Source organism: Hyla sarda, chromosome 7 (assembly GCF_029499605.1).
Source record: "Hyla sarda isolate aHylSar1 chromosome 7, aHylSar1.hap1, whole genome shotgun sequence".
NCBI lineage: Eukaryota > Metazoa > Chordata > Amphibia > Anura > Hylidae > Hyla > Hyla sarda.
In genome coordinates, this window is record NC_079195.1 from 31,325,399 (window position 1) to 31,349,492 (window position 24,094).

General features: G+C 45.6%; 1 protein-coding gene across 2 annotated transcripts; it reads right to left on the reverse strand.

Annotated features, from left to right (window-relative positions):
* Positions 1-732: 732 nt before the first annotated feature.
* On the reverse strand, positions 733-18,044 carry MRPL51 (mitochondrial ribosomal protein L51). 2 transcript variants are annotated; one of them, XM_056529408.1, is made up of 4 exons: positions 17,915-18,044; positions 10,094-10,209; positions 3,261-3,365; positions 733-972 (listed from the first exon to the last, which is right to left on the reverse strand). In XM_056529408.1, exons 2-4 carry the CDS (start codon positions 10,164-10,166, stop codon positions 776-778), a joined length of 375 nt encoding a protein of 124 aa, XP_056385383.1. In that variant the 5' UTR covers positions 10,167-10,209; positions 17,915-18,044; the 3' UTR covers positions 733-775. The 2 variants fall into 2 exon arrangements, with proteins under 2 accessions (XP_056385383.1, XP_056385382.1); XM_056529407.1 differs by lacking the exon at positions 17,915-18,044 and adding an exon at positions 13,427-13,575.
* Between the last annotated feature and the right edge of the window lie 6,050 nt (positions 18,045-24,094).

Here is a 24,094-nt window from a genome sequence, read left to right on the forward strand (position 1 = left end):
GAAAGTTAAACAGATTGTAAATTACTTCTATTAAAAATTCTTAATCCTTCCAATAATTACCAGCTGTTGAAGTTCAGTTTTTTTTTTTTTTTCTGTCTGCCAACAGTGCTCTCTGCTGACATCTGTCTGTCTGTCTTGGGAACTGCACAGAGTATAAGAGGCTTGCTATGGGGATTCACTTCTATTCTGGACAGTTCCCGAGACAGGTGTCATTAGAGAGCACTTCGAGGAGAACAACTCAACTTCAGCAGCTCATAAATACTGAAAGGATTAAGATTTTTTTTTAATAGAAGTAATTTACAAATCTGCTTAACTTTCTGGAGCCAGTTGAATATATATATATATATATATATATATATATATATATAAATAAATAAATAAAAGTTTTTTTCCTGGATAACCCCCTTTAATAATGTCATGTTGATTGCAAAATTCCTTGTTTACCATTTCTTTTACCTTTTCTTAGATCAGTCTTTCCCAACCAGGGTGCCTCCAGCTGTTGCAAAACTACAACTCCCAGAATGCCTGGACAGCCAACGGCTGTCCAGGCATGCTGGGAGTTGTAGTTTGCAACAACTGGAGGCACCCTGGTTGGGAAAGACTGCCTCAGACTAATGGAATATTTAATTGAGGTCAGGACAGCGTCCTCTATGTATCTGGGGGAGCGCTGCACGTGGTAATATAGGAGTTCGCTGTCGCTGCTGAGTAAAGAAATAGAAACTAACTACTAAAGAAACGGTAATAATTTATTTTGTCCGCAGCAGATGAGGCGGTGTCAGCGGTGTTTGCCGTAGCGGTTGAACCTCCTGTACAGAAAGCTGATCCTTTTGTTGAGTTTATGCCTCTCGTCATAGAACATACGACTCCCGATCATCATCTTCTTCCTAATGCATCTCTGCAGCTCGTTCCCCCGCCAGCCCCGCAGCCAGAAGGGGCCCACGATCAACTGCTTGGGATGGGCTTTAAAGTCACCTGTAACATACAGAAAGAATGAGCTGATGGCAGGTCAAGACTCTGAGAACATCTTAAAGGGAAACTGACAGCAAGGTTCACCCGCACTAAGCCCAATACAGAGGTCCCTCAAGTTACAAGATTAATCGGTTCCAGGACGACCATTGTATGTTGAATCCATTGTATGTAGAGACCATAACTCTATGGAAACCTAGAAACTGGTTCTGAAGCCACCAAAAGGTCAACCAAAAATAGGAAAAAGTGAGGATTAAAGAAAAATAAGTAGATAATTAATAGAGATAAAGCAAATCCTTACATTTAAAAGTAAGAAAGATCTGCTGGGAGCTGTAATCACTGTCTATGTAGAGGACAGGAGCTTCTTCAGGGTCCTGTACAGTACACAGTGTCCTAAAAATGTAACATGGGGTCGCCCTCACCTGGTGTCCAAAGGAGCAGCTAACCCTAGGACAGGTACAGAGTAGTACAGGACATGTAATACCTCCCTGTATTATAGGGGGCGCTACCAGACACCAGTCAGTGCATACACTTCAGTAATACAGGGGTTTTACCAGTGAACGCCCATTCTGATTGGTCAGATCTTCCGGCCATTGATACGTTTCACAGATCTGGACTATCTGTAGCATTAGATGGCGAGTCTGGTTTCAAGTTACAATGGTCCAGAAAAGACCATTGTATGATGAAACTATTGTATGTTGAAGCCATTGTAAGTTGAGGGATCACTGTACTCAGGGTGGGTTATAACGAGGGTGAACCTGAGTAAAGTCAGCCTGGCTGTCTCTGAGTTAAACATATCACACGGGGGCGGAGGCGTAACCTCACACGGGGGCGGAGGCGTGACCTCACACGGGGGCGGAGGCGTGACCTCACACGGGGGCGGAGGCGTGACCTCACACGGGGGCGGAGGCGTGACCTCACACGGGGGCGGAGGCGTGACCTCACACGGGGGCGGAGGCGTGACCTCACACGGGGGCGGAGGCGTGACCTCACACGGGGGCGGAGGCGTGACCTCACACGGGGGCGGAGGCGTGACCTCACACGGGGGCGGAGGCGTGACCTCACACGGGGGCGGAGGCGTGACCTCACACGGGGGCGGAGGCGTGACCTCACACGGGGGCGGAGGCGTGACCTCACACGGGGGCGGAGGCGTGACCTCACACGGGGGCGGAGGCGTGACCTCACACGGGGGCGGAGGCGTGACCTCACACGGGGGCGGAGGCGTGACCTCACACGGGGGCGGAGGCGTGACCTCACACGGGGGCGGAGGCGTGACCTCACACGGGGGCGGAGGCGTGACCTCACACGGGGGCGGAGGCGTGACCTCACACGGGGGCGGAGGCGTGACCTCACACGGGGGCGGAGGCGTGACCTCACACGGGGGCGGAGGCGTGACCTCACACGGGGGCGGAGGCGTGACCTCACACGGGGGCGGAGGCGTGACCTCACACAGGGGCGGAGGCGTGACCTCACACGGGGGCGGAGGCGTGACCTCACACGGGGGCGGAGGCGTGACCTCACACGGGGGCGGAGGCGTGACCTCACACGGGGGCGGAGGCGTGACATCACACGCCGCCTGCCCCTTGGTCGCTGGTAATCAGACCCGGAACGAACATGCTCCGGGGACTGATTTTAACTGGGGTGCAGCGTGCAAGATCACGGGGTCCCCAGCTGTGGGACCCCCGTGATCAGGCATCTTATCCCCTATCCTTTGCATAGGGGATAAGATGTCTAAGCGCCGGAGTACCCCTTTAAGTGTGGGTGAACCGGCTGTCAGTTTACCTTTAAAAGGGAACCTGTCATCACTAACCTGTTGGTACAGGCGTGTACTGCGAGTGACACAGATGATAACGATACTTACCTGTCCTACATCCGTGCTCCCGTTCGTCTGTTATCTTCCTTAACATGGCGGCAGGCTTGGTGCACGGCAGGAGCAGGTTGACATGACCGCTGGCTACAAGCAGGGTTGGGGAAGCAGCAGCGGTGACATCGGCATCAGACTTCCTGCCGTGCACCAAGCCTGCAGTCAGAACAAGGAAGATAACAGACAAACGGGAGCACAGATGGGTACAACACAGGCTGGGCACTGGACGGTTGACTTGACAGCAGCGTCTTTCTATGCCCAACATCACATCAGGCAGTGTTTATAGATACGGCCATTAAGCAATGATCTCAAACCTGTAGCTCTTTGACCCTACACAAGCCCAGACAGCTGACGTTCAGCTTTCGCTAAGACCTATAGGTTGGAGACCACTGCTCTACTGGATTTATTCTTCTATGCAGCCTTGACTCACCCAAAATTCCGATATTATCATAAACACCAAACTGCACTCTCTTTTCGTTCCAGCGATCTACATTCTTCGGTTGCGGCATGCAACTCCGGGCACGACTGCAGCTCCCTACAAGACACAATGGAGACCGGTTATTACTGGGATCGACCTTCTGTTTCACAGGGACTGGGAACATGTCATAAATCTGCTTCGTTTAATCAAGAGGTTACGGCGAAAACATTTCTTAAATGGGCACTATCTCTTTAACCCCTTAAGGACCAGGCCGATTTTATTTTTGCGTTTTTGTTTTTTCTTCCTCGCCTTCTAAAATTCATAACTTTTATATTTCCATTCCCAGACCCATATGGGGCTTGTTTTTTGCGTGACCAGTCGTACTTTGTAATGACATCACTCATTTTACCCTAAAATTTGGCAAATTTGGAGGGGTTTCGTTTTTGCGCTGTACACTTTACAGTAAAAATGACATGTGTTCTTTATTCTCTGGGTCAGTACAATTAAAATGATTCCCCTGGATACATACATTTCTATTATTGTACTGCTTTTAAGAAATCTCAAACACTTTTTTTCCTACAAAATCAGTACGTGCGTATATGTGACTTTTTGATTGCTTTTTATAAAAAAAAATTGCAGTTTGATGTGACAAAAAAGCTAAAATATTTTACTTTTTTTTTTTTAACGTTTACACCGTTCGCCGTAGGGGATCATTAACATATTTTTCATAGTTCGGACATTTGCGCACACAACGATACCAAATATGTTTATTATTTTTTTTTTTTTAATGCTTTTTTGTATTAATATGGATGATTTTGTATTAAAAGGGGTGATTTAAAACTTTATTGGGGGAGGGGCCCTTTCACATTTTTTTCAAACTTTATTTTACATATATTTTACACTTTTTTAGTCCCCATAGGGAACTATTTATAGCATAGATTGCTAACACTGTTCAGTGCTAAGCATGGGGCATAGCACTGATCAGTATTATCGGTCATCTTCTGCTCTGGTCTGCTGGAAGGCAGATCAGCGCAGAAGACCCCGGGAGACAGATGCAGGTGAGGGGATTCCTGCGGCAGTGCCGTGGGCGATCAGATCAGCCATTATAAGTGCTGCACTGCTGCAGATCTGTATTGATCACAGCACCTGAGGGGTTAATGGCAGACATCAGCGCGATCGCTGCTGACGGCCACCAGGACCGCGCTTGTGTCACAGCCACGCCGTAAATGTACAGCGCTGTGCGCTAAGTGATGCTATGAAGCGCCAAAGGATAGGGGATAAGATGCCTGATCGCGGGGGCCGCATCCCGTTTAAAATCAGTCCCCGAAGCGTGTTCGCTCCGGGTCTGATTACTGTCGATCACGGGGCCAGAGCGTTGTGACGTCAAGGCTCCGCCCCCTCAATGCAAGCCTATGGGAGGTGGCGTGACAGCTGTCACACCCCCTCCCATAGGCTTGCATTATGGGGGGCGGAGCGTGATGTCACACAGGGTGGAGCCTTGACGTCACAATGCTCCGGCCCCGTGATAGACAGTAATCAGACCCGGAGCGAACACGCTGATTTTAAACGGGGTGCAGCGTGCAAGATCACGGGGGGGTCCCCAGCGGCGGGACCCCCGCGGTCAGGCATCTTATCCCCTATCCTTTAGATAAGAGGGGATAAGATGTCTAAGCGCCGGAGTGCCCCTTTAAAATAAAAAAAATTTGCATGATGCGGAGGCAAGTCAAAAGTTCGGTCAGTGGGGGTCTGACCGATCGCTAGAACAAGCCAGGAGAAGTGTGCGCTGAGCGTGTTCTCTACCGCCACAGAAAGTGGGAAAGAAGGAAGTGCTCAGTTACAGGCGTCCCTCGTTCTAGTGATCAGTCATTATCTGAACACCCAGACCCTGATAGATCAAAACTTTTGACGTGCCTCTATTACAGCGTTTCCCAAGCAGGGTCCCTCCAGCTGTTGCAAAACTACAACTCCCAGCATGCCCGAACAGCCAACGGAGGTGATGATCCCCAAAAGTGTCCGGCAGGTAGACACTGAATAGACCCCCACTATATCTGGTCTGCTTTACTATGTGGTCTATGTCGACTACTACAGCTTCCAGACAGGGGGTCTTGGGACCCCCATCCACATCACAGGTGGTAGGTCCTAGACCAAACTAATCCCAACGTCGGCCTTTGCAATGACTGACCTGGACTCTTAGTTGGTCTTGACACACCCAGCGGTCACTTGGTCCTCCATTTACCTAGAGAAGTGTTTCCCGGCCAAAGGCTGTCCGTGCATGCTGGGAGTTGTAGTTTTGCAGCAGCTGGAGGCACACTAGGTTAGGAAACACTGACCTACAGCACGCAAGTAAGTTTTTCATAAGATGTGCAGCGCTACAACTGACCAATGGATATAACTATACAAGAAAGACCTTTTCAGGTCACAAATGGTGGAGGCCATTTATAGGGTTACATCCTGTTGACAGGTTCCCTTTAAAGGGGAACTCCGGTGGAAAACTTTTTTTTTTTTTTTTTAATCAACTGGTGCCAGAAAGTTAAACAGATTTGTAAATGACTTCTATTAAAAAATCTTTACCCTTCCAGTACTTTTTAGCAGCTGCGTGCATTGAATTTCTTTTTCGTCTTGTCCATACTGCTCTCTGCCGACACCTCTGTCCGTGTCAGGATCTGTCCAGAGCAGGATAGGTTTGCTATGGGGATTTTCTCCTGCTCTGGACAGTTCCCGATTTGGGCATCAGGTGTCAGCAGAGAGCACTGTGGACAAGACCAAAAAGAGATTAAAAAAGAAAAGAATTTCCTCTGTAGCACGCAGCTGCTAAAAAGTACAGGAAGGGTAAAGATTTTTTAATAGAAGTCATTTACAAATCTGTTTAACTTTCTGTCACCAGTTGATTAAAAAAAAAAGTTTTCCACCGGAGTACCCCTTTAACGACCATGGACGTAAATGTACGTCCTGGTTTGGCGGGACTACATTTACGTCCTGTGTATGACCGCGAGCATCGGAACGGTGCACGCGCCATACACGGCAGGTTCCGGCTGCTAGTAGCAGTCGGGGACCCGCCCGTAATGGCCGACATCCAGGATCGCACGGATGTCCGCCATTAACCCCTCAGATGCCGTGATCAATACAGATCACGGCATCTGCGGCATTGCGGTATTTTGAATGGATGATCGGATCGCCCGCAGCGCTGCCGCAGCGATCCGATCATCCAGCATCGCGGCCGGAGGTCCCCTCACCTGGCTCCGGCCGTCTCCTGGGGTCTCCTGCTCTGGTCTGAGATCGAGCAGAAGATCACCGATAATACTGAACAGTATTAGCAATCAAAGGATTGCTATAGATAGTCCCCTATGGGGACATAAAAAGCATTTTTCCCATTTTACCCCCAAAAAGCGTCATTTTTTTTATATAAACATACGTGCGTAAATGTCCGTACTATCAAAATATAATGTTAATGATCCCGTACGGTGAATGGCGTAAAAGTAAAAAATTTAAAAAGTCCAAAATGCAGCTTTTTTGTCACATTTTATTTAAAAAAAATAAAAAAATGATCTAAAAGTTTTATATATGCAAATGTGGTATCGATAAAAAGTACAGATGACGGCGCAAAAAATTAACCTCATACCGCCCTATATATGGAAAAATTTAAAAAAGTTATAGGTGGTCAAAATAGGGCGATTTTAGATTACTGATTTTGTACAAAAAGTTTTAGATTTTTTTTTTTTAAGCGGTACAAAAATATAACAGTATCTAGCGATGGGTATCATTTTAATCGTATTGACCCACAGAATAAAGAACACATGTAATTTTTACCAAAAAGTGTATATAGTGTGAAAACAAAACCCTCCAAAATGCGCAAAATTGTGGTTTTCATTGAAATTTCCGCCCTAAAATTTTTTTTTTTGGGGTTCACCGCACATTTTATGGTATAATGAGAGGTTTCATTACAACGTACAATTGGTCACGGAAAAAACAAGCCCTTATATGGGTCTGCAATGGAAATATAAACGAGTTGTGGATTTTAGAAGGCGGAGGTGGAAAAAACGAAAACGCAAAAATAAAACTGGCCTGGTCCTTAAGGTGGAAATGGGCTTGGTCCTTAAAGGGGTTGTGCGCTGCCCTGCCTTTCAGAGCTCCGCACGCAGCGTCCAGAAGTTCATTACTCCGAACGCTGTGTGTGGGCTTCCGTGTTCGCGGCCGTCCGCCCCCTTTACCAAAGCCCCCTTCCCACAGACTTTCATTGAGGGGGCGGCGTGACGAGGGGGCCGGGCGTGATGTCACGCCCGGCGGCCGCGAACACGAAAGCCCGCACTCAGCGTTCGGAGTAATGAACTTCCGGACGCTGCGTGCGGAGCTCCGAAAGGCAGGGCAGCGCACAACCCCTTTAAGGGGTTAAAGGGAACATGTCAGCAGGATGTAACCCTATAAATGGCCTCCACCATTTGTGACCCCTTTATTTCAGACCCCTCCCCCTTCATTCTAGCTAAAATCAACTATTGTTATTCCAATATCTACTATAGCTACCCATGGGGGTAAAACTTTACAACCAATAACTATCATTTATTTAGGATTGTTAGTTACTGTTCGCTGCCATTTCAGTATGGGATTTCTCATCCTATTTCAGCTTGTTCTGCTATTAATTCTGCGGCGTCTGATACAAACTGATTAATATTGTAACCTAAGACAATAATAAAGGCCATCCATAAAACTTAAAGGGGTACTCCGGAGGAAATTAAAAACATTTTTTTTTTTTATCAACTGGTGCCAGAAAGTTAAACAGATTTGTAAATTACTTCTATTTCAAAAATCAGAGATGTCAGCAGAGAGCACTGTGGTCATGATGTCAGCAGAGAGCTCTGTGTTCCAAAAAGAAAAGAATTTCCTCTGCAGTATTCAGCAGCTAATAAATACTGGAAGGATTAAGATTTTTAAATAGAAGTCATTTACAAATCTGTTTAACTTTCTGGCACCAGTTGATTTAAAAATAAAATAAAAAATAAAAAAAAGTTTTCCACCAGAGTACCCCTTTAATGAATTGTAACTATATATTGTTCCAGATTGTATTGCATATACTGAGTAGTGTTTTTTTTTTCTGAGTAGGTTATCATTTCATAGAACTTGAAGTGTACCTGTCAGATGCCACAAAATAAATAAATGTTATTCAGTATCTAATCCTGGCCATGTACATTTAATTGTTATTCCTCTATCACATATTATAAAAATTACCTCTCAGGGGAAGGGGGCGTGTCCCTCCTTGTGGTGGTGGGAGGTGATTGGTGTGTGGTGGGAGGGGGGCGTGTCCCTCCTTGTGGTGGTGGGAGGTGATTGGTGTGTGGTGGAAGGGGGGGGGTGTCCCTCCTTGTGGTGGTGGAAGGTGATTGGTGTGTGGTGGGAGGGGGGCGTGTCCCTCCCTTGTGGTGGGAGGCGATTGGTGCATCTGCTCATGCAGCCTTGTCCATGAGTCATCTCTTGTCCATGACTCACTTCTATTAAAAAAATCTTAATCCTTCCAATACTTATCAGCTGCTGAAGTTGAGTTGTTCTTTTCTGTCTGGCAACAAAGCTCTCTGCTGACATCTCTGCTTGTCTCGGGAACTGCACAGAGTAGAAGAGGTTTGCTATGGGGATTTGCTTCTACTCTGGACAGTTACCGAGACAGGTGTCCTCAGAGAGCACTTAGAAAAGAACAACTCAACTTCAGCAGCTCATAAGTACTGAAAGGATTAAGATTTTTTAATAGAAGTAATTTACAAATCTTCCAACAGTAAGATAGGAAGAAGGGAGAGCACACAAAAGGCAAACTACACCTGTACTGCGGGGTGCACATACACAGAGTATGAAGTATCAATATTAACAAATAAAGAAGCACGTACGTGCACTCACCGCTCAGTGGAGACAGTTGCATGTATTTTCCATCAGTATTTTTCATCAGTAACAACATACAAAAACTTTTTGGATCTGACAGTGCCCATTCAAATTGAAGCGTGTAATTTTAATAAATAGCTGACCATAAGGGCCCTGAGGTTTGGCTTATTATTCAATTTTATAAGATTAAAGACATAAATAATGACATATCCTTCTACTGCATATTATCTTTAGATTTTTCTTCTAATTTTTATTTATTTTCTATTATTTTTTTGTATCTTCATTTCATTATTAGTCTATTAATATAATACTAATATATTCATATCAGAAGACTAGAGATGAGCGAACTTACAGTAAATTCGATTCGTCACGAACTTCTCGGCTCGGCAGTTGCTGACTTTTCCTGCATAAATTAGTTCAGCCTTCAGGTGCTCCGGTTGGCTGGAAAAGGTGAATACAGTCCTAGGAAAGAGTCTGCTAGGAATGTATCCACCTTTTCCAGCCCACGGGAGCACATAAAAGCTGGACTAATTTATGCCGGAAAAGGCATCAACTGCCGAGCCGAGAAGTTCGTGACGAATCGAATTTACTGTAAGTTTGCTCATCTCTACAGAATACTATATATTTAGTCTTATTTTTCATTTACAAAAGACCATTGATACATAACGTCTTAGAAACACTACACAGTGTTTCTAAGGATATTCTGAGGACTAAAGGGGGAGATTTATCAAAACCTGAGTAGAGGAAGAGCACAGCAACCAATCAGATCGCTTCTTTCATTTTTCACAGGACTCTAAAAATGAAAAAGTGATCTAACTGGTTGCTATGGGCAACTGCACTGCTCTTCCCCTACACAGGTTTTGATAAATCTCCCCATAAATCATTTTTTTGTTTCATTCTGAGGGTTATGGAGGTTCTGGTAACTATATCAGAACATCCATACACTTCAGCATGTTCTGATCATATCAATTTTCAGTAGAACTCACCAAGAGAAAATGAGCGGGACGCCTGAGACACGAGGGGGCCGCTCCCCCACAGCAGCCGGGTCACAGCCCACATCTTAAATGACAACAAAATGTATACAGTTGATCAGTCACACAACCTGAAAAACAAAAAAGGGAAGATTACATTACAAAACAGCAAAAGTGCAAACAATTTAAAAAAATTTTAACATTTTTTTTAAAAAGTATAAAAAAAAAATCTACATTTTATTAAAAATGTTATTCAACCTACTTTTCCCAATAAAAAAATAAATAAATATCAACTAAATCATTTTTGGTATCACAGCATGCGTAATTGTCCGAACTATTACATTATTACATTCCTGATCTCGCACTGTACACAACAAATGCAAAAAAAAAAATCGAATGTCAAAATTGCAGATTTTTGATCACATCACATACCAGATAAGAATTAAAAAAAAAGTGATAAACATCAATAAACCAATTTTTTTTTTTTTACACCTCCCCTTCTATGACACGGGCTCAGGAGCTGAGTGTAAGTTATAGCAAGTTGACCCGTGTCTAATGCCGGAAATCACGGTTACCGTAGTTACCCGATAAGTGGAGAGGATGGTGCGAGGGCCCTAACCTGCCTCCTCGCCATCTGATTGATGGTATGAAGCTCCAGTCAGCCATGGCGGGCTGGAGCAGCAGAGCACCGATAACACTGATCAATGCTATGGTATGGTATAGCATTAAGCAGTGTATACAATCCAAGGATTGCATGTAATAGTCCCCTATAGTGACTAAAAATAAAAAATAAAATAAAAGGCCCAACAAAACAAATTGTACCAATAAAAACTACAGATCACGGCGCAAAAAACTAAGCCCTCACACATCTCCGTATACGTAAAAATAAAAAAGTTATAGGGGTCAGAAGACATTTTTTCAGATGCAAATTTTTTGTGCAAAAAGTTTTAAAAGAAGTAAAACAAAATCAAACCTATATAAATTGAGTATCAATTTGAATTGTATGGACCTACAGAATAAATATAAGGTGTCATTTTTACCAAAAAGTGCACTGCATAGTAACGGAAGCCCCCAAAAGTTACAAACTTGTGTTGTGTTCAATTTTGCACAACACATCATTTTTTCTTGGTTTCACCATTGATTTTGTGGTGTAATGATTGTGGCCATTACCACGTTAAATTGGTGGCACAAAAAACACCAAGCCTCATATGGGTCTGTAGGTGGAAAATTGAAAGCGTTAGGATTTTTAGAAGGTGATGAGGAAAAAACAAAAGCGCAAAAATGATAATGGCCTGGTCTTTAACCTGTTGGGAACGGAGGGCGTACCTGTACGCCCTTCGCCCACTTCCTTTCTATAACACAGGGCCACGCTGTGGCCCCGCGTCATAGCGGGTCGGGCCCGGCCTCTAACAACGGCCGGGACCCGTGGCTAATAGCGTGCAACACTGATCGCGGTGCCGCACGCTATTAACCCTTTAGACGCGACGTTCAAAGTTGAATGCCGCGTCTAAAGTGAAAGTAAACTAATGCCGGTTAGCTCAGGGAGCTGTTCGGGATTGCCGAGGCAAAATCGCGGCATCCCAAACAGCTGTAGGACAGCAGGAGGGTCCCTTACCTGCCTCCTGGTATCACCGAATGACTGCTCAGTGCCTGAGATCCAGGCATGAGCAGTCAAGCGGCAGAATCATTGATCAATGGTTTCCTAAGAGAGACCATTGATCAAAGTAAAAGATCAGTGTGTGCAGTGTTATAGCCCCCTATGGGATAACAATAATCAGTGTAAAAGATCAGTGTGTGCAGTGTTATAGCCCCCTATGGGATAACAATAATCAGTGTAAAAGATCAGTGTGTGCAGTGTTATAGTCCGCTATGGGATAACAATAATCAGTGTAAAAGATCAGTGTGTGCAGTGTTATAGTCCGCTATGGGATAACAATAATCAGTGTAAAAGATCAGTGTGTGCAGTGTTATAGCCCCCTATGGGATAACAATAATCAGTGTAAAAGATCAGTGTGTGCAGTGTTATAGTCTCCTATGGGAGCTATAACATTGCAAAAAAAAAAAAGAAAAAAAAAGTTAAGATCATTTAACCCCTTCCCTAATAAAAGTTTGAATCACCCCCCTTTTCCCATTTTAAAAAAATAAAACAATGTAAATAAAAAAAAACATATGTGGTATCGCCGCGTGCGGAAATGTCCGAATTAAAAAAATATATTGTTAAACGGTCAATGGTGTATGCGGCAAAAAATTACAAAGTCTAAAATAGCGTATTTTTGGTCACTTTTTATATCATCAAAAAATTAAGAAAAAGTGATCAAAAAGTCTGATCAATACATAAATGGTCCCTGCTAAACACTTCAGATCACGGCGCAAAAAATGAGTCCTCATACTGCACCATACAAGGAAAAATAAAAAAGTTATAGGGGTCAGAAGAATTTTCGTGTATGTAGCTATGATTTTTTTTCCAGAAGTACGACAAAATCAAACCTATATAAGTAGGGTATCATTTTAACCGTATGGACCTACAGAATAATGATAAGGTGTCATTTTTACCGAAATATGCACTGCGTAGAAACGGAAGCCCCCAAAAGTTACAAAATGGCATTTTTTCTTCAATTTTGTCGCACAACGATTTTTTTTTCCCCCCGTTTCGCCATAGATTTTTGGGTAAAATGACTGACGTCATTACAAAGTAGAATTGGTGGCACAAAAAATAGGCCATCATGTGGATTTTTAGGTGCAAAATTAAAAGGGTTAGGATTTTAAAAAGGTAAGGAGGAAAAAACTAAAGTTCCAAAAAACGGAAAAACCCTCCGTCCCCAAAGGGTTAACCATAAAGCGAAACAAGCTCTATGTTTGGTATCATTGGACTCGTACTGACCCAGAGAATAAAGTTAGCATGTCAGTTTTGCTGTATTGTGACTTCTCCAAAAAAAAAATATATATATATAAGGCCCAAAAAATTGCGCAATTTTTTTTTCCATTTTTACACATCTTTATTGCTTCGTAATACATTACATGATAAAATAAAGTGCGCCAATGGAAAGTACAACCTGTCCCGCAAACATTTAACCCTAAAACAGCGTTAAAACAATAATTGTATGGGGGGGGGGGGGGTCTTAGAAGGTGAGTAGGGAAAACAAAACGTAAGTCACATATTAAAATTTGGGGGTCGTGAAGGGGTTAAATTGAGACTCTTTATAACTTAGTGTCCGCTTTGCAGTCCCAATTCTTACCCCACCTGGTGTAGAACTACAATTACCAGCTGGCTGTCACTGCATGCTGGGAGTTGTAGTCCTACAATCATCCCAGAACCATACCCGGCCCTAATAAACCGCACACAGTTACCTCCAGCACATACACAGGTCACTCGCTTCTCAAGGAAGTCGCCATGTTTGTTTTTTTCCCAGGGAGCAACGGGGCTGATAAGCCACGCCCCCAAGCGACGCGCTATGAGGTTTTTGCCGTAATAGAACCACGCCCCGTTCCGCTGATTGGCTAATCGGTCCGTCCATCAAGACGTGAGGCGGCGAGTGACGTCATTGGTACACGCCTCTTCCTGTCTTTATAACCGCGTCATGTCCCTTATCCGTGTCTCACTACCGGTTTCACTCCAGCTACTGCAAAACTACAACTCCCATCATGCCCTGACAGCCGAAGGCTGTCAGGGCATGATGGGAGTTGTAGTTTTGCATCCACAGGTAGTGAGACATAGCCTGTGGCCATACTTTACATAAAATATCTCATTATTTCAATACAACAATGACTTTGGCGCAATTCACCAGTCATTTTCTTGCGCCACCGCAGGGCCGCAGTTCCTGAACCCCAATATTTTACTTAAAAAATGTATAAAATGACACATTTGGCGCGGTTCGTGTTAGTTTTGGTCTGTTTTACTGAACAGGTCTCGCCAACGCCGAACATGACGGATATCGGATTGGGAATGGGTCATGTGATCACCACAGCATAGCAGTCTATTCAGTGCGCTTATTCAGTACGACGCAGCCGTCGTATACCGTGGTGTGCTGTAGAAGGTCACCTAGTGGGTCCTTTATTAAAATTTGCGACTTACGTTTTTTTTTTCTTCTTTTTCCGCCTACATTTAAATGCCGGCTAAAGTTTACAGAGCTCATGTGGAGCGCACTTGTCAGTCAGCCCGGTGGGGCCTGGTGTGGCCGTTGCGCAAAACTCGCATCATAAATCCGTGTATAAACTGTGCGCCTAGAAAAAGCACGCCCACAAAATGGCCGCTTGATACGCTAGTCCATAAAGCCATACAGGCAGGAAAAGGTTGTATCGTAAATATGGCGAACGCTGTGTCCTGCGATTTCGCAAAAATATAGGCCAATTGGGGCCTTGATGAATGATAAAAGGGGTACTCCAATGGAAAACAATTTTTTTTCATATCAACTGGTTCCAGAAAGTTATACAGATTTGTAAATGACTTCTATTAAAGAAAAAAAAAATCTTAATCCTTCCAGGACTTATCAGCTGCTGTATATTACGGAGGAAGTTGTGTAGTTCTTTCCAGTCTGACCACAGTGCTCTCTGCTGACACCTCTGTCCGTGTCAGGAACTGTCCAGAGTAGAAGAAAATCCCCATAGCAAACTTACTCTGGACAGTTCCTGACACGGACAGAGGTGTCAGCAGAGAGCACTGTGGTCAGACTGGAAAGAACTACACAACTTTGGCTTCTTTCACGCTGCCGTTAGCACACGGCGGTGTGATGGCCGTCGGGAGAGCCGGGCAGAATAGCGGGAGAAAAACTATTGCTTGTGCCGTCTTTTTCTCCCGCTATTCATAACAGAGCCTGGCAGACCCCATAATTGTAAATGGGAGCCGCCGGGACCCGTCATGAGAACGGCCTTTAACCCCTTAAGGACCGGGGTTTTTCCGTTTTTGCATTTTCGTTTTTTGCTCCTTGCCTTTAAAAAATCATAACTCTTTCAATTTTGCACCTAAAAATCCATATGATGGCTTATTTTTTGCGCCACCAATTCTTCTTTGTAAGGACGTCAGTCATTTTGCCCAAAAATCTACGGTGAAACAGAAAAAAAAATCATTGTGCGACAAAATTGAAAAAAAAATGCCGTTTTGTAACTTTTGGGGGCTTCCGTTTCTATGTAGTACATTTTTCGGTAAAAATTACACCTTATCATTATTCTGTAGGTCCAGACGATTAAAATGATCCCCTACTTATATAGGTTTGATTTTGTCGTACTTCTGGAAAAAATCATAACTTCATGCAGGAAAATTAATACGTTTAAAATTGTCATCTTCTGACCCCCTATAACTTTTTTATTTTTCCGTGTATGGGGCGGTATGAGGGCTCATTTTTTGCGCCGTGATCTGAAGTTTTTAACGGTACAATTATTGCATTGATAGGACTTATTGATCGCTTTTTTATTCATTTTTAAATGAAATAAAAAGTGAACAAAAATGCACTATTTTGGACTTTGGAATTTTTTTGCGCGCACGCCATTGACCGAGTGGTTTAATTAATGATATATTTATATAATTCGGACATTTCCGCACGCGGTGATACCATATATGTTTATTTTTATTTTTATTTACACTGTGTTTTTTTTTTTTTATTGGAAAAGGGGGGTGATTCAAACTTTTAATAGGGGAGGAGTTAAATGATCTTTATTCACTTTTTTTTTTTCCACTTTTTTTTTGCAGTGTTATAGCTCCCATAGGGACCTATAACACTGCATACACTGATCTCTTATACTGATCATTGTTATCCCATAGGGACCTATAACACTGCACACACTGATCATTGTTATCCCATAGGGACCTATAACACTGCACACACTGATCTTCATCATTGATCAATGGTTTCTCATAGGAAACCAGTGATCGACGATTCTGCCGCATGACTGCTCATGCCTGGATCTCAGGCACTGAGCAGTCATTCGGCGATCGGACAGCGAGGAGGCAGGTAGGGGCCCTCCCGCTGTCCTGTAAGCTGTTCGGGATGCCGCAATTTCGCCGCGGCTATCCCGAACAGCCCACTGAGCTAGCCGGCAACTTTCGGTTTCGCTTTTAGCCGCACGGCTCAGCTCTGAGCGCGCGGCTAAAGGGTTAATAGCGCGCGGCGCCGCGATCGGCGCTGCACGCTATTAGAAGCGGGTCCCGGCTTCACTATGACGCCGGGCCCGCCATGATATGACGCGGGGTTACTGTGTAACCCCGAGTTATATCAGGAGAGCAGGACCAAGGATGTACCGGTACGTCCTTGGTCCTTAAGGGGTTAAAGTCAGGAAAAAAATAAGAGACTTTGACGGCTGTGTGAAAGGGGCCTTCCTCTGGAGCATATGTGGTAGCCCTTGGGGGGTGTATGGTAGTGGTGGTATGGTACCGGTATATGAGGGGTTAATGTTAACCCTATAGTTTGTGATGCCAGGCTGAGGGCTGATATGCTAAGGTAATGCTCCGGCCTATCCGGCCTATTATGACTGAAGGTCCACAAGGAGATTGAACTTGAACAACTTTACTTAAGTGCTTGCGATACATCCAATGCACAGTAACAGTCTCGTACAAACAGTCCTTATATTGATCAGTGACTGACAGTTGTTGCGGACCTTGAGCTATTTAGACAGTCTCTGAAATTAGGGTAGATATTTGCAGATCCGTCCGGATTTAGGGGTTTTATTAGGTCCGGTGATGCTGCAGAGTGTCTGGGAATTGATACACTCTCTATTCTGAATTACTCAGCCGTTGCCGCAAGGCTCGGGCCTAACTCACTGCGATAGTTGCTGCGCAGATCCTTCTTGTTTGACAGCCCAGGAACAAGAGAGAGAAAAGATGGCCGCCGCTCCCTTATATCGGCAGGGGGCGGGGTGAATCCGATTGGTCCGAACATCCGTCACTCACCATTACAGAGAGTAATGGGATTGCTTATGTCACAGGGCCTCCAAAGGTCCTTAAGCAGAATACCATAGAGTTTACCTAGTCACGTGACCTGCAGGTCCTGCAACGCTATGGAACAGGTAATTAACCATTTATTTACATATATTACTATATTTACATCAACCTTACATACATTACTAGGCTATTAGTTGGAATAGAGGCGACAAGGGGTAGGCTACACAACAGGGATCCCTACGTCCTAGGGACTCGGGCTATGGGGACCCACACATACATAGGTACCGTATAAGATGCGGTACCGGGAAACCACACATACAGCAGCTGATAAGTACTGGAAGGATTAAGATTTTTAAATAAAAGTAATTTACATATTTGTTTAACTGTATGATACCAGTTGATTAAAAAAAATTTTTTCCCCCGGAGTACCCCTTTTATCCCCCCCCCCCAAAAAAAAAAATAATAATAATAAAAAAAAAACCTTTTAAGGGTACATTCACACACGCAGATTTTTTAGCGGGTATTTCGGTGCGTATTTGAAAGTGGGCAGGCTCTTCTCGGCTGTCCGCAGCAGATTTTCCGCGGAGGAATTTATGCTGCGGAAAATCCGCCTCAGTCCCTACTGACTTCAATAGGGCTTGCGGCGGATTTTCCACAGAGTACATTCCGCCGCGGAAAATCTGCTGCGGACAGCCGAGAAGAGCCCGCCCACTTTCAAATACACAGCGGGAAAACCCACTAACACTTTCCCAAGCTACTGAATGGTACTTCTGCTCAGTACAGCAACCAAATGGCCACCATTGCAAGGATTATTATATGATTTCTGACATTATGCCTGTGCAGAAATTGATACAGCTATAAGCAGATCTGGTTTATACTGTATAATGTTAAACCTCTCCACCTTTCCAGAAGACCACCCCTTTAAGAAGACCACCCCTTTAAGAAGACCATCCCTTTATCCAGACCTGATTTAGTGTTACAGATCTTCAATTCACTATCCATTATTGTGGTATCCCGGTACAGGACATGGGGGGAGATTCATCAAAACTAGTGCCGAGGAAAAGTCAGTCGACCAGTTACCCATAGCAACCAATCCGCTCGCTTCTTTCATTTTTAACAAGGCCTCTGCAAAACGAAAGGAGCAATCGGATTGGTTGCTATGGACAACTGGGTAACATTTTCTTTGCACAGGTTTTGATAAATCTCCCCCATGGTCCTGTATCCTTCCTAAGTCCCCTCAGGAAGAGTCCCTGCAGTCCTTAGGGCTCTCCTGTAGGGCTCTCCTGTAGGGCTTCCCCCCCCCCCCCCCCTTGCTCATCAGTTACTGCTTCATATAAATGCATTGTAAATGTATTGCACATATGGTTCTTTGTATATAGAGTTGTACAAATGTATAGGACCTTCCGGGGTCATGTGATCTACTGTCGTGTGATGTACCCAGAGTTCCCTGGGTATGATGCCAATATTTCCTCCTTGTTATTTGGTTACTATATGATATATTTATATGAGATATTTGTGTTTATCATGGGTTATTGTTTTACCTATGTTAACGTTTACATATATATTTAGAGGGATAGAGATTTTTTTTTTGTTATGTACCCTATTGTACCCAGCTATGATTGACATTTTGTTGCCCAGTTGCCCATAGCAACCAATCAGATCGCTTCTTTCATTTTGCAGAGGCCTTGTTAAAAATGAAAGAAGCAAGCTGATTGGTTGCTATGGGCAACTGGGCAACTTTTCCTCTAGACAGGTTTCTTACATCCTAGCCTCTCCTTGACTGGTATATGGGACTTTGGATTATGACATTGATTATGACATTCGGAAGTAAATGTTCCGAAAGTAGTTTTTTTGGCGCTGCGGGGGTCAGCCACGCCCCTCGTGATGTCACGGCTACGTCCCCTCAATGCAAGTCTATAGGACAGTCACGCCCCCTCCCATAGACTTGCATTGAGGGGCGTGCCCGTGACATCACGAGGGGCATGGCCGACCCCTGCAGTGCGAAAACAGCGTTCGGAACATTTACTTCCGAATGCTGGCCAGTGGAGTACCCCTTTAAAAGCCTAACTTTTGATATTTTTCTATTGACATAGCTGTATAGCTTGTTTTATGCTGCATATCGCTTGTACTTTTTATTACCATCATTCTCAGGTACATATAGTTTATTTGATAGTACATTTTTTCATGGGATGAATGGGAAAACGTGCTTGCTAAAATAATGCTTTGAAATGTTACACTAACAGGCAATCTATAAAGCGGGCTATACTTGTTAGAGAAGGCTGTCCGGACATGCTGGGAGTTGTAGTTTTGCAACAACTGGAAGCAGACTGGTTGGGAAACACTGATGTAACACATATGATGGTCTATGGACTCTTCTCTTACGGTAAGAGTTGGGGAGAGAAGGATCAGGCATGAATTAGAATTACAGCCACCTGATCCTTTTCATTCTCAGGGAGATACCGTATTTTTCGCCCTATAGGACGCACCGGCATATAAGACGCACCCAATTTTTAGGGGAAAAATGTAAAAAAATTAAGATTTTGAACCCCATAGTGGTCTTCAACCTGCGGACCTCCAGATGTTGCAAAACTACAACTCCCAGCATGCCCGGACAGCCGTTGGCTGTCCGGGCATGCTGGGAGTTGTAGTTTTGCAACATCTGGAGGTCCACAGATTGAAGACCACTGCAGGAGGAGGTAATACTCACGTGTCCCCGCCGCTCCGGACCCGTCACCGCTGCCCTGGATGTCGCTCCATCGCTGTCGCCGTGTCCCCGTCGCTCTGTAACGTCTCTGCTGCCGGCCGGGTATCCTCGCTCTCCGTCGCCGCCATCACGTCGTTACGCACGCCGACGGACGGACGCGAAGACGTGATGACGAGGAAGGAGAGCGCCGGCATACAGGGGATCCCTGAATGGAGAAGACACCGAGGAGGCAGGTAAGGTCCCCCCCCCGGTGTCCTTTAAGCACTAACCCGGCTATTCAGTCGGGATGTTCGGGACCACCACGGTGAAATCGCGGCGGTCCCGAACAGCCCGACTGAACAGCCGGGTTAGTGTCACTTTCTCTTCAGACGCGGCGGTCAGCTTTGATCGCCGCGTCTGAAGGGTTAATACAGGGCATCACCGCGATCGGTGATGTCCTGTATTAGCCTCGGGTCTCGGCCGTTGATGGCCGCAGGGACCGCCGCGATAGGGGTGTATTCGCCGAATAAGACGCACCGACTTTTCCCCCCCAGTTTTGGGGAAGAAAAAGTGCGTCTTATACGGCGAAAAATACGGTAAGTCATCGCCAGGACTCTTTGGGGGAGATTTATCAAGACCTATCCAGAGGAAAAGTTGCTTAGTTGCCCATAGCAACCAATCAGATCGCTTCTTTCATTTTTCAGAGGCCTTGTTAAAAATGAAAGAAGCGATCTGATTGGTTGCTATGGGCAACTCAGCAACTTTTCCTCTGGACAGATTTTGATAAATCTCCCACTTTGAGTTTATCTTTATGGGGGGGATTGGGAATACCTACAGTGGGGCAAAAAAGTATTTAGTCAGCCACAAATAGTACAAGTTCTCCCACTTAAAAAAAAAGATGAGAGGCCTGTAATTTTCATCATAGGTATACCTCAACTATGAGAGCCAAATGAGAAAAAAAAAATCCATAAAATCACATTGTCTGATTTTGAAAGGATTTATTTGCAAATTATGGTGGAAAATAAGTATTTGGTAAATAATACACGTTCATCTCAATACTTTGTTATATACCCTTTGTTGGCAATGACAGAGGTCAAATGTTTTCTTTAAGTCTTCACAAGGTTTTCACAAACTGTTGCTGGTACTTTGGCCCTGTTACGCCGAGCGCTCCGGGTCCCCGCTCCTCCCCGAAGCGCTCACAGCGTTCTTCTGTTCGCAGCGCCCCGGTCAGACCCGCTGACCGGGTGCGCTGCGATCATGTCCCTAGCCGGGATGCGATTCGCGATGCGGGACGCGCCCGCTCGCGGTGCGCATCCCGACCCGCTTACCAGACTCGCTCCCCGTCTGTGCTGTCCCGGCGCGCGCGGCCCCGCTCCCTAGGGCGCGCGCGTGCCGGTTCTTTGAGATTTAAAGGGCCGGTGCACCACTGATTGGCGCATGGTTTTTAATTAGTGTGTTCACCTGTGCACTTCCCTATATTACCTCACTTCCCCTGCACTTCCTTGCCGGATCTTGTTGCCATTGTGCCAGTGAAAGCGTTCCTTGTGTGTCCCTAGCCAGTGTTCCAGACCTCTTGCCGTTGCCCCTGACTATGATCCTTGCTGCCTGCCCTGACCTTCTGCTACGTCCGACCTTATTCTTGTCTAATCCCTTGTACCGCGCCTATCTCAGCAGTCAGAGAGGTTGAGCCGTTGCCGGTGGATACTACCTGGTTGCTACCGCCACTGCAAGACCATCCCGCTTTGCGGCGGGCTCTGGTGAAAACCAGTAGCAACTTAGAACCGGTCCACCGACACGGTCCACGCCAATCCCTCTCTGACACAAAGGATCCACCTCCAGCCTGCTGAATCCTGACAGTAGATCCGGCCATGGATCCCGCTGAGGTCCCGCTGCCAGTTGTCGCTGACCTTACCACGGTGGTCGCCCAGCAGTCGCAACAGATAGCGCAACAAGGCCACCAGCTGTCTCAACTGACTGTGATGCTACAGCAGCTTCTACCACAGCTTCAGCAACCATCTCCTCCGCCAGCTCCTGCACCTCCTCCGCAGCGAGTGGCCGCATCCAGCCTCCGTTTATCATTGCCGGACAAGTTTGATGGGGACTCTAAACTTTGCCGTGGTTTTCTCTCGCAATGTTCCCTGCATTTGGAGATGATGTCGGACCAAGTTCCAACTGAAAGGTCAAAGGTGGCTTTCGTGGTCAGTCTTCTGTCTGGGAAAGCCCTGTCATGGGCCACACTGCTCTGGGACCGCAATGATCCTGTCACTGCCTCTGTACACTCTTTCTTCGCGGAGATTCGAAGTGTCTTCGAGGAACCAGCCCGAGCCTCTTCTGCCGAGACTGCCCTGCTGAACCTGGCCCAGGGTAATTCTTCAGTAGGCGAGTACGCCATCCAATTCCGTACTCTCGCCTCCGAATTGTCCTGGAATAGCGAGGCCCTCTGCGCGACCTTCAAAAAAGGCCTATCCAGTAACATCAAAGATGTGCCGGCCGCACGAGAAATCCCTGCTAACCTGCAGGAACTTATTCATCTGGCCACCCGCATTGACATGCGTTTTTCCGAAAGACGTCAGGAGCTCCGCCAGGATATGGACTTTGTTCGCACGAGGTGGTTTCTCTCCTCGGCTCCTCTCTTCTCTGGTCCGCTGCAATCTGTTCCTGTGCCTTCCGCCGTGGAGGCTATCCAAGTAGACCGGTCTCGCCTGACACCTCAAGAGAGGACACGCCGCCGCAATGAGAACCTATGCCTGTACTGTGCCAGTACCGAACACTTCTTGAAGGATTGTCCTATCCGACCTCCACATCAGGAAAGACGCACAAAGGTGAGACAGCTCTAGGTGTGAACTCTGCTTCTCCACGTCTTACTGTGCCTGTGCGGATTTCTTCTTCTAACTTCTCCTTCTCAGCTGTGGCCCAGTGACCAGTCTCGCCAGACCCCTCTACATCGCCTCTGTTAATGGTGAAAGATTGGACTGTACTGTGCGTTACCGCACAGAACCCCTCTTAATGTGCATTGGGCCCCATCACGAAAAGATTGATTTTCTGGTACTTTCTAACTGCACCTCTGAAATTCTTCTTGGACTACCTTGGCTGCAACGCCATTCCCCTACCCTTGACTGGACCACCGGGGAAATCAAGAACTGGGGTACTTCTTGCCACAAAAAATGCCTTATGTCTGCTCCCAGTCCTGCCAGTCAAAACCCTATGGCTCCTCCGATACCAGGTCTCCCTAAGGCCTATCTGGACTATGCTGATGTTTTTTGCAAAAAACAAGCAGAGACTTTGCCTCCTCACAGGCCTTATGACTGTCCTATTGACCTCCTCCCTGGTACTACTCCACCCCGGGGCAGAATCTATCGCCTGTCTGCTCCTGAAACACAAGCCATGACGGAGTACATTCAAGAAAATTTAAAAAGGGGATTTATCCGCAAGTCTTCCTCCCCTGCCGGAGCAGGGTTCTTCTTTGTCTCCAAAAAGACGGTTCCTTACGACCATGCATTGATTACCGCGGTCTTAATAAAATCACTATAAAAAACCGCTATCCCCCTGCCTCTTATCTCGGAACTCTTTGACCGCCTACGTGGCGCTAACATCTTTACCAAATTGGATTTAAGAGGTGCATATAATCTCATCCGCATCAGGGATGGGGACGAGTGGAAGACCGCGTTTAACACCAGAGATGGACACTTTGAATATCTGGTTATGCCCTTCCAGGACTTTGTAAATGAAATTTTTCGTGATTTCGGGGAAATCAAGAACTGGGGTACTTCTTGCCACAAAAAATGCCTTATGTCTGCTCCCAGTCCTGCCAGTCAAAACCCTATGGCTCCTCCGATACCAGGTCTCCCTAAGGCCTATCTGGACTATGCTGATGTTTTTTGCAAAAAACAAGCAGAGACTTTGCCTCCTCACAGGCCTTATGACTGTCCTATTGACCTCCTCCCTGGTACTACTCCACCCCGGGGCAGAATCTATCGCCTGTCTGCTCCTGAAACACAAGCCATGACGGAGTACATTCAAGAAAATTTAAAAAGGGGATTTATCCGCAAGTCTTCCTCCCCTGCCGGAGCAGGGTTCTTCTTTGTCTCCAAAAAAGACGGTTCCTTACGACCATGCATTGATTACCGCGGTCTTAATAAAATCACTATAAAAAACCGCTATCCCCCTGCCTCTTATCTCGGAACTCTTTGACCGCCTACGTGGCGCTAACATCTTTACCAAATTGGATTTAAGAGGTGCATATAATCTCATCCGCATCAGGGATGGGGACGAGTGGAAGACCGCGTTTAACACCAGAGATGGACACTTTGAATATCTGGTTATGCCCTTCCAGGACTTTGTAAATGAAATTTTTCGTGATTTATTATATACCTGTGTTGTGGTCTACCTGGACGATATTTAGATTTTTTCTTCTAACCTAGAAGAACACCGCCGGCATGTCCGCATGGTTCTTCAGAGACTC

Excerpts from the sequence above, each read along its gene's own strand:
- MRPL51 (XM_056529408.1), bottom strand. The coding sequence starts at position 10,166 with ATGTGGGCTGTGACCCGGCTGCTGTGGGGGAGCGGCCCCCTCGTGTCT. Across the intron at positions 3,366-10,093 it reads GTCCCGCTCATTTTCTCTTG|GGAGCTGCAGTCGTGCCCGG; the intron begins GTGAGTTCTACT and ends TGTGTCTTGTAG. Across the intron at positions 973-3,260 it reads TGATAATATCGGAATTTTGG|GTGACTTTAAAGCCCATCCC; the intron begins GTGAGTCAAGGC and ends TGTATGTTACAG.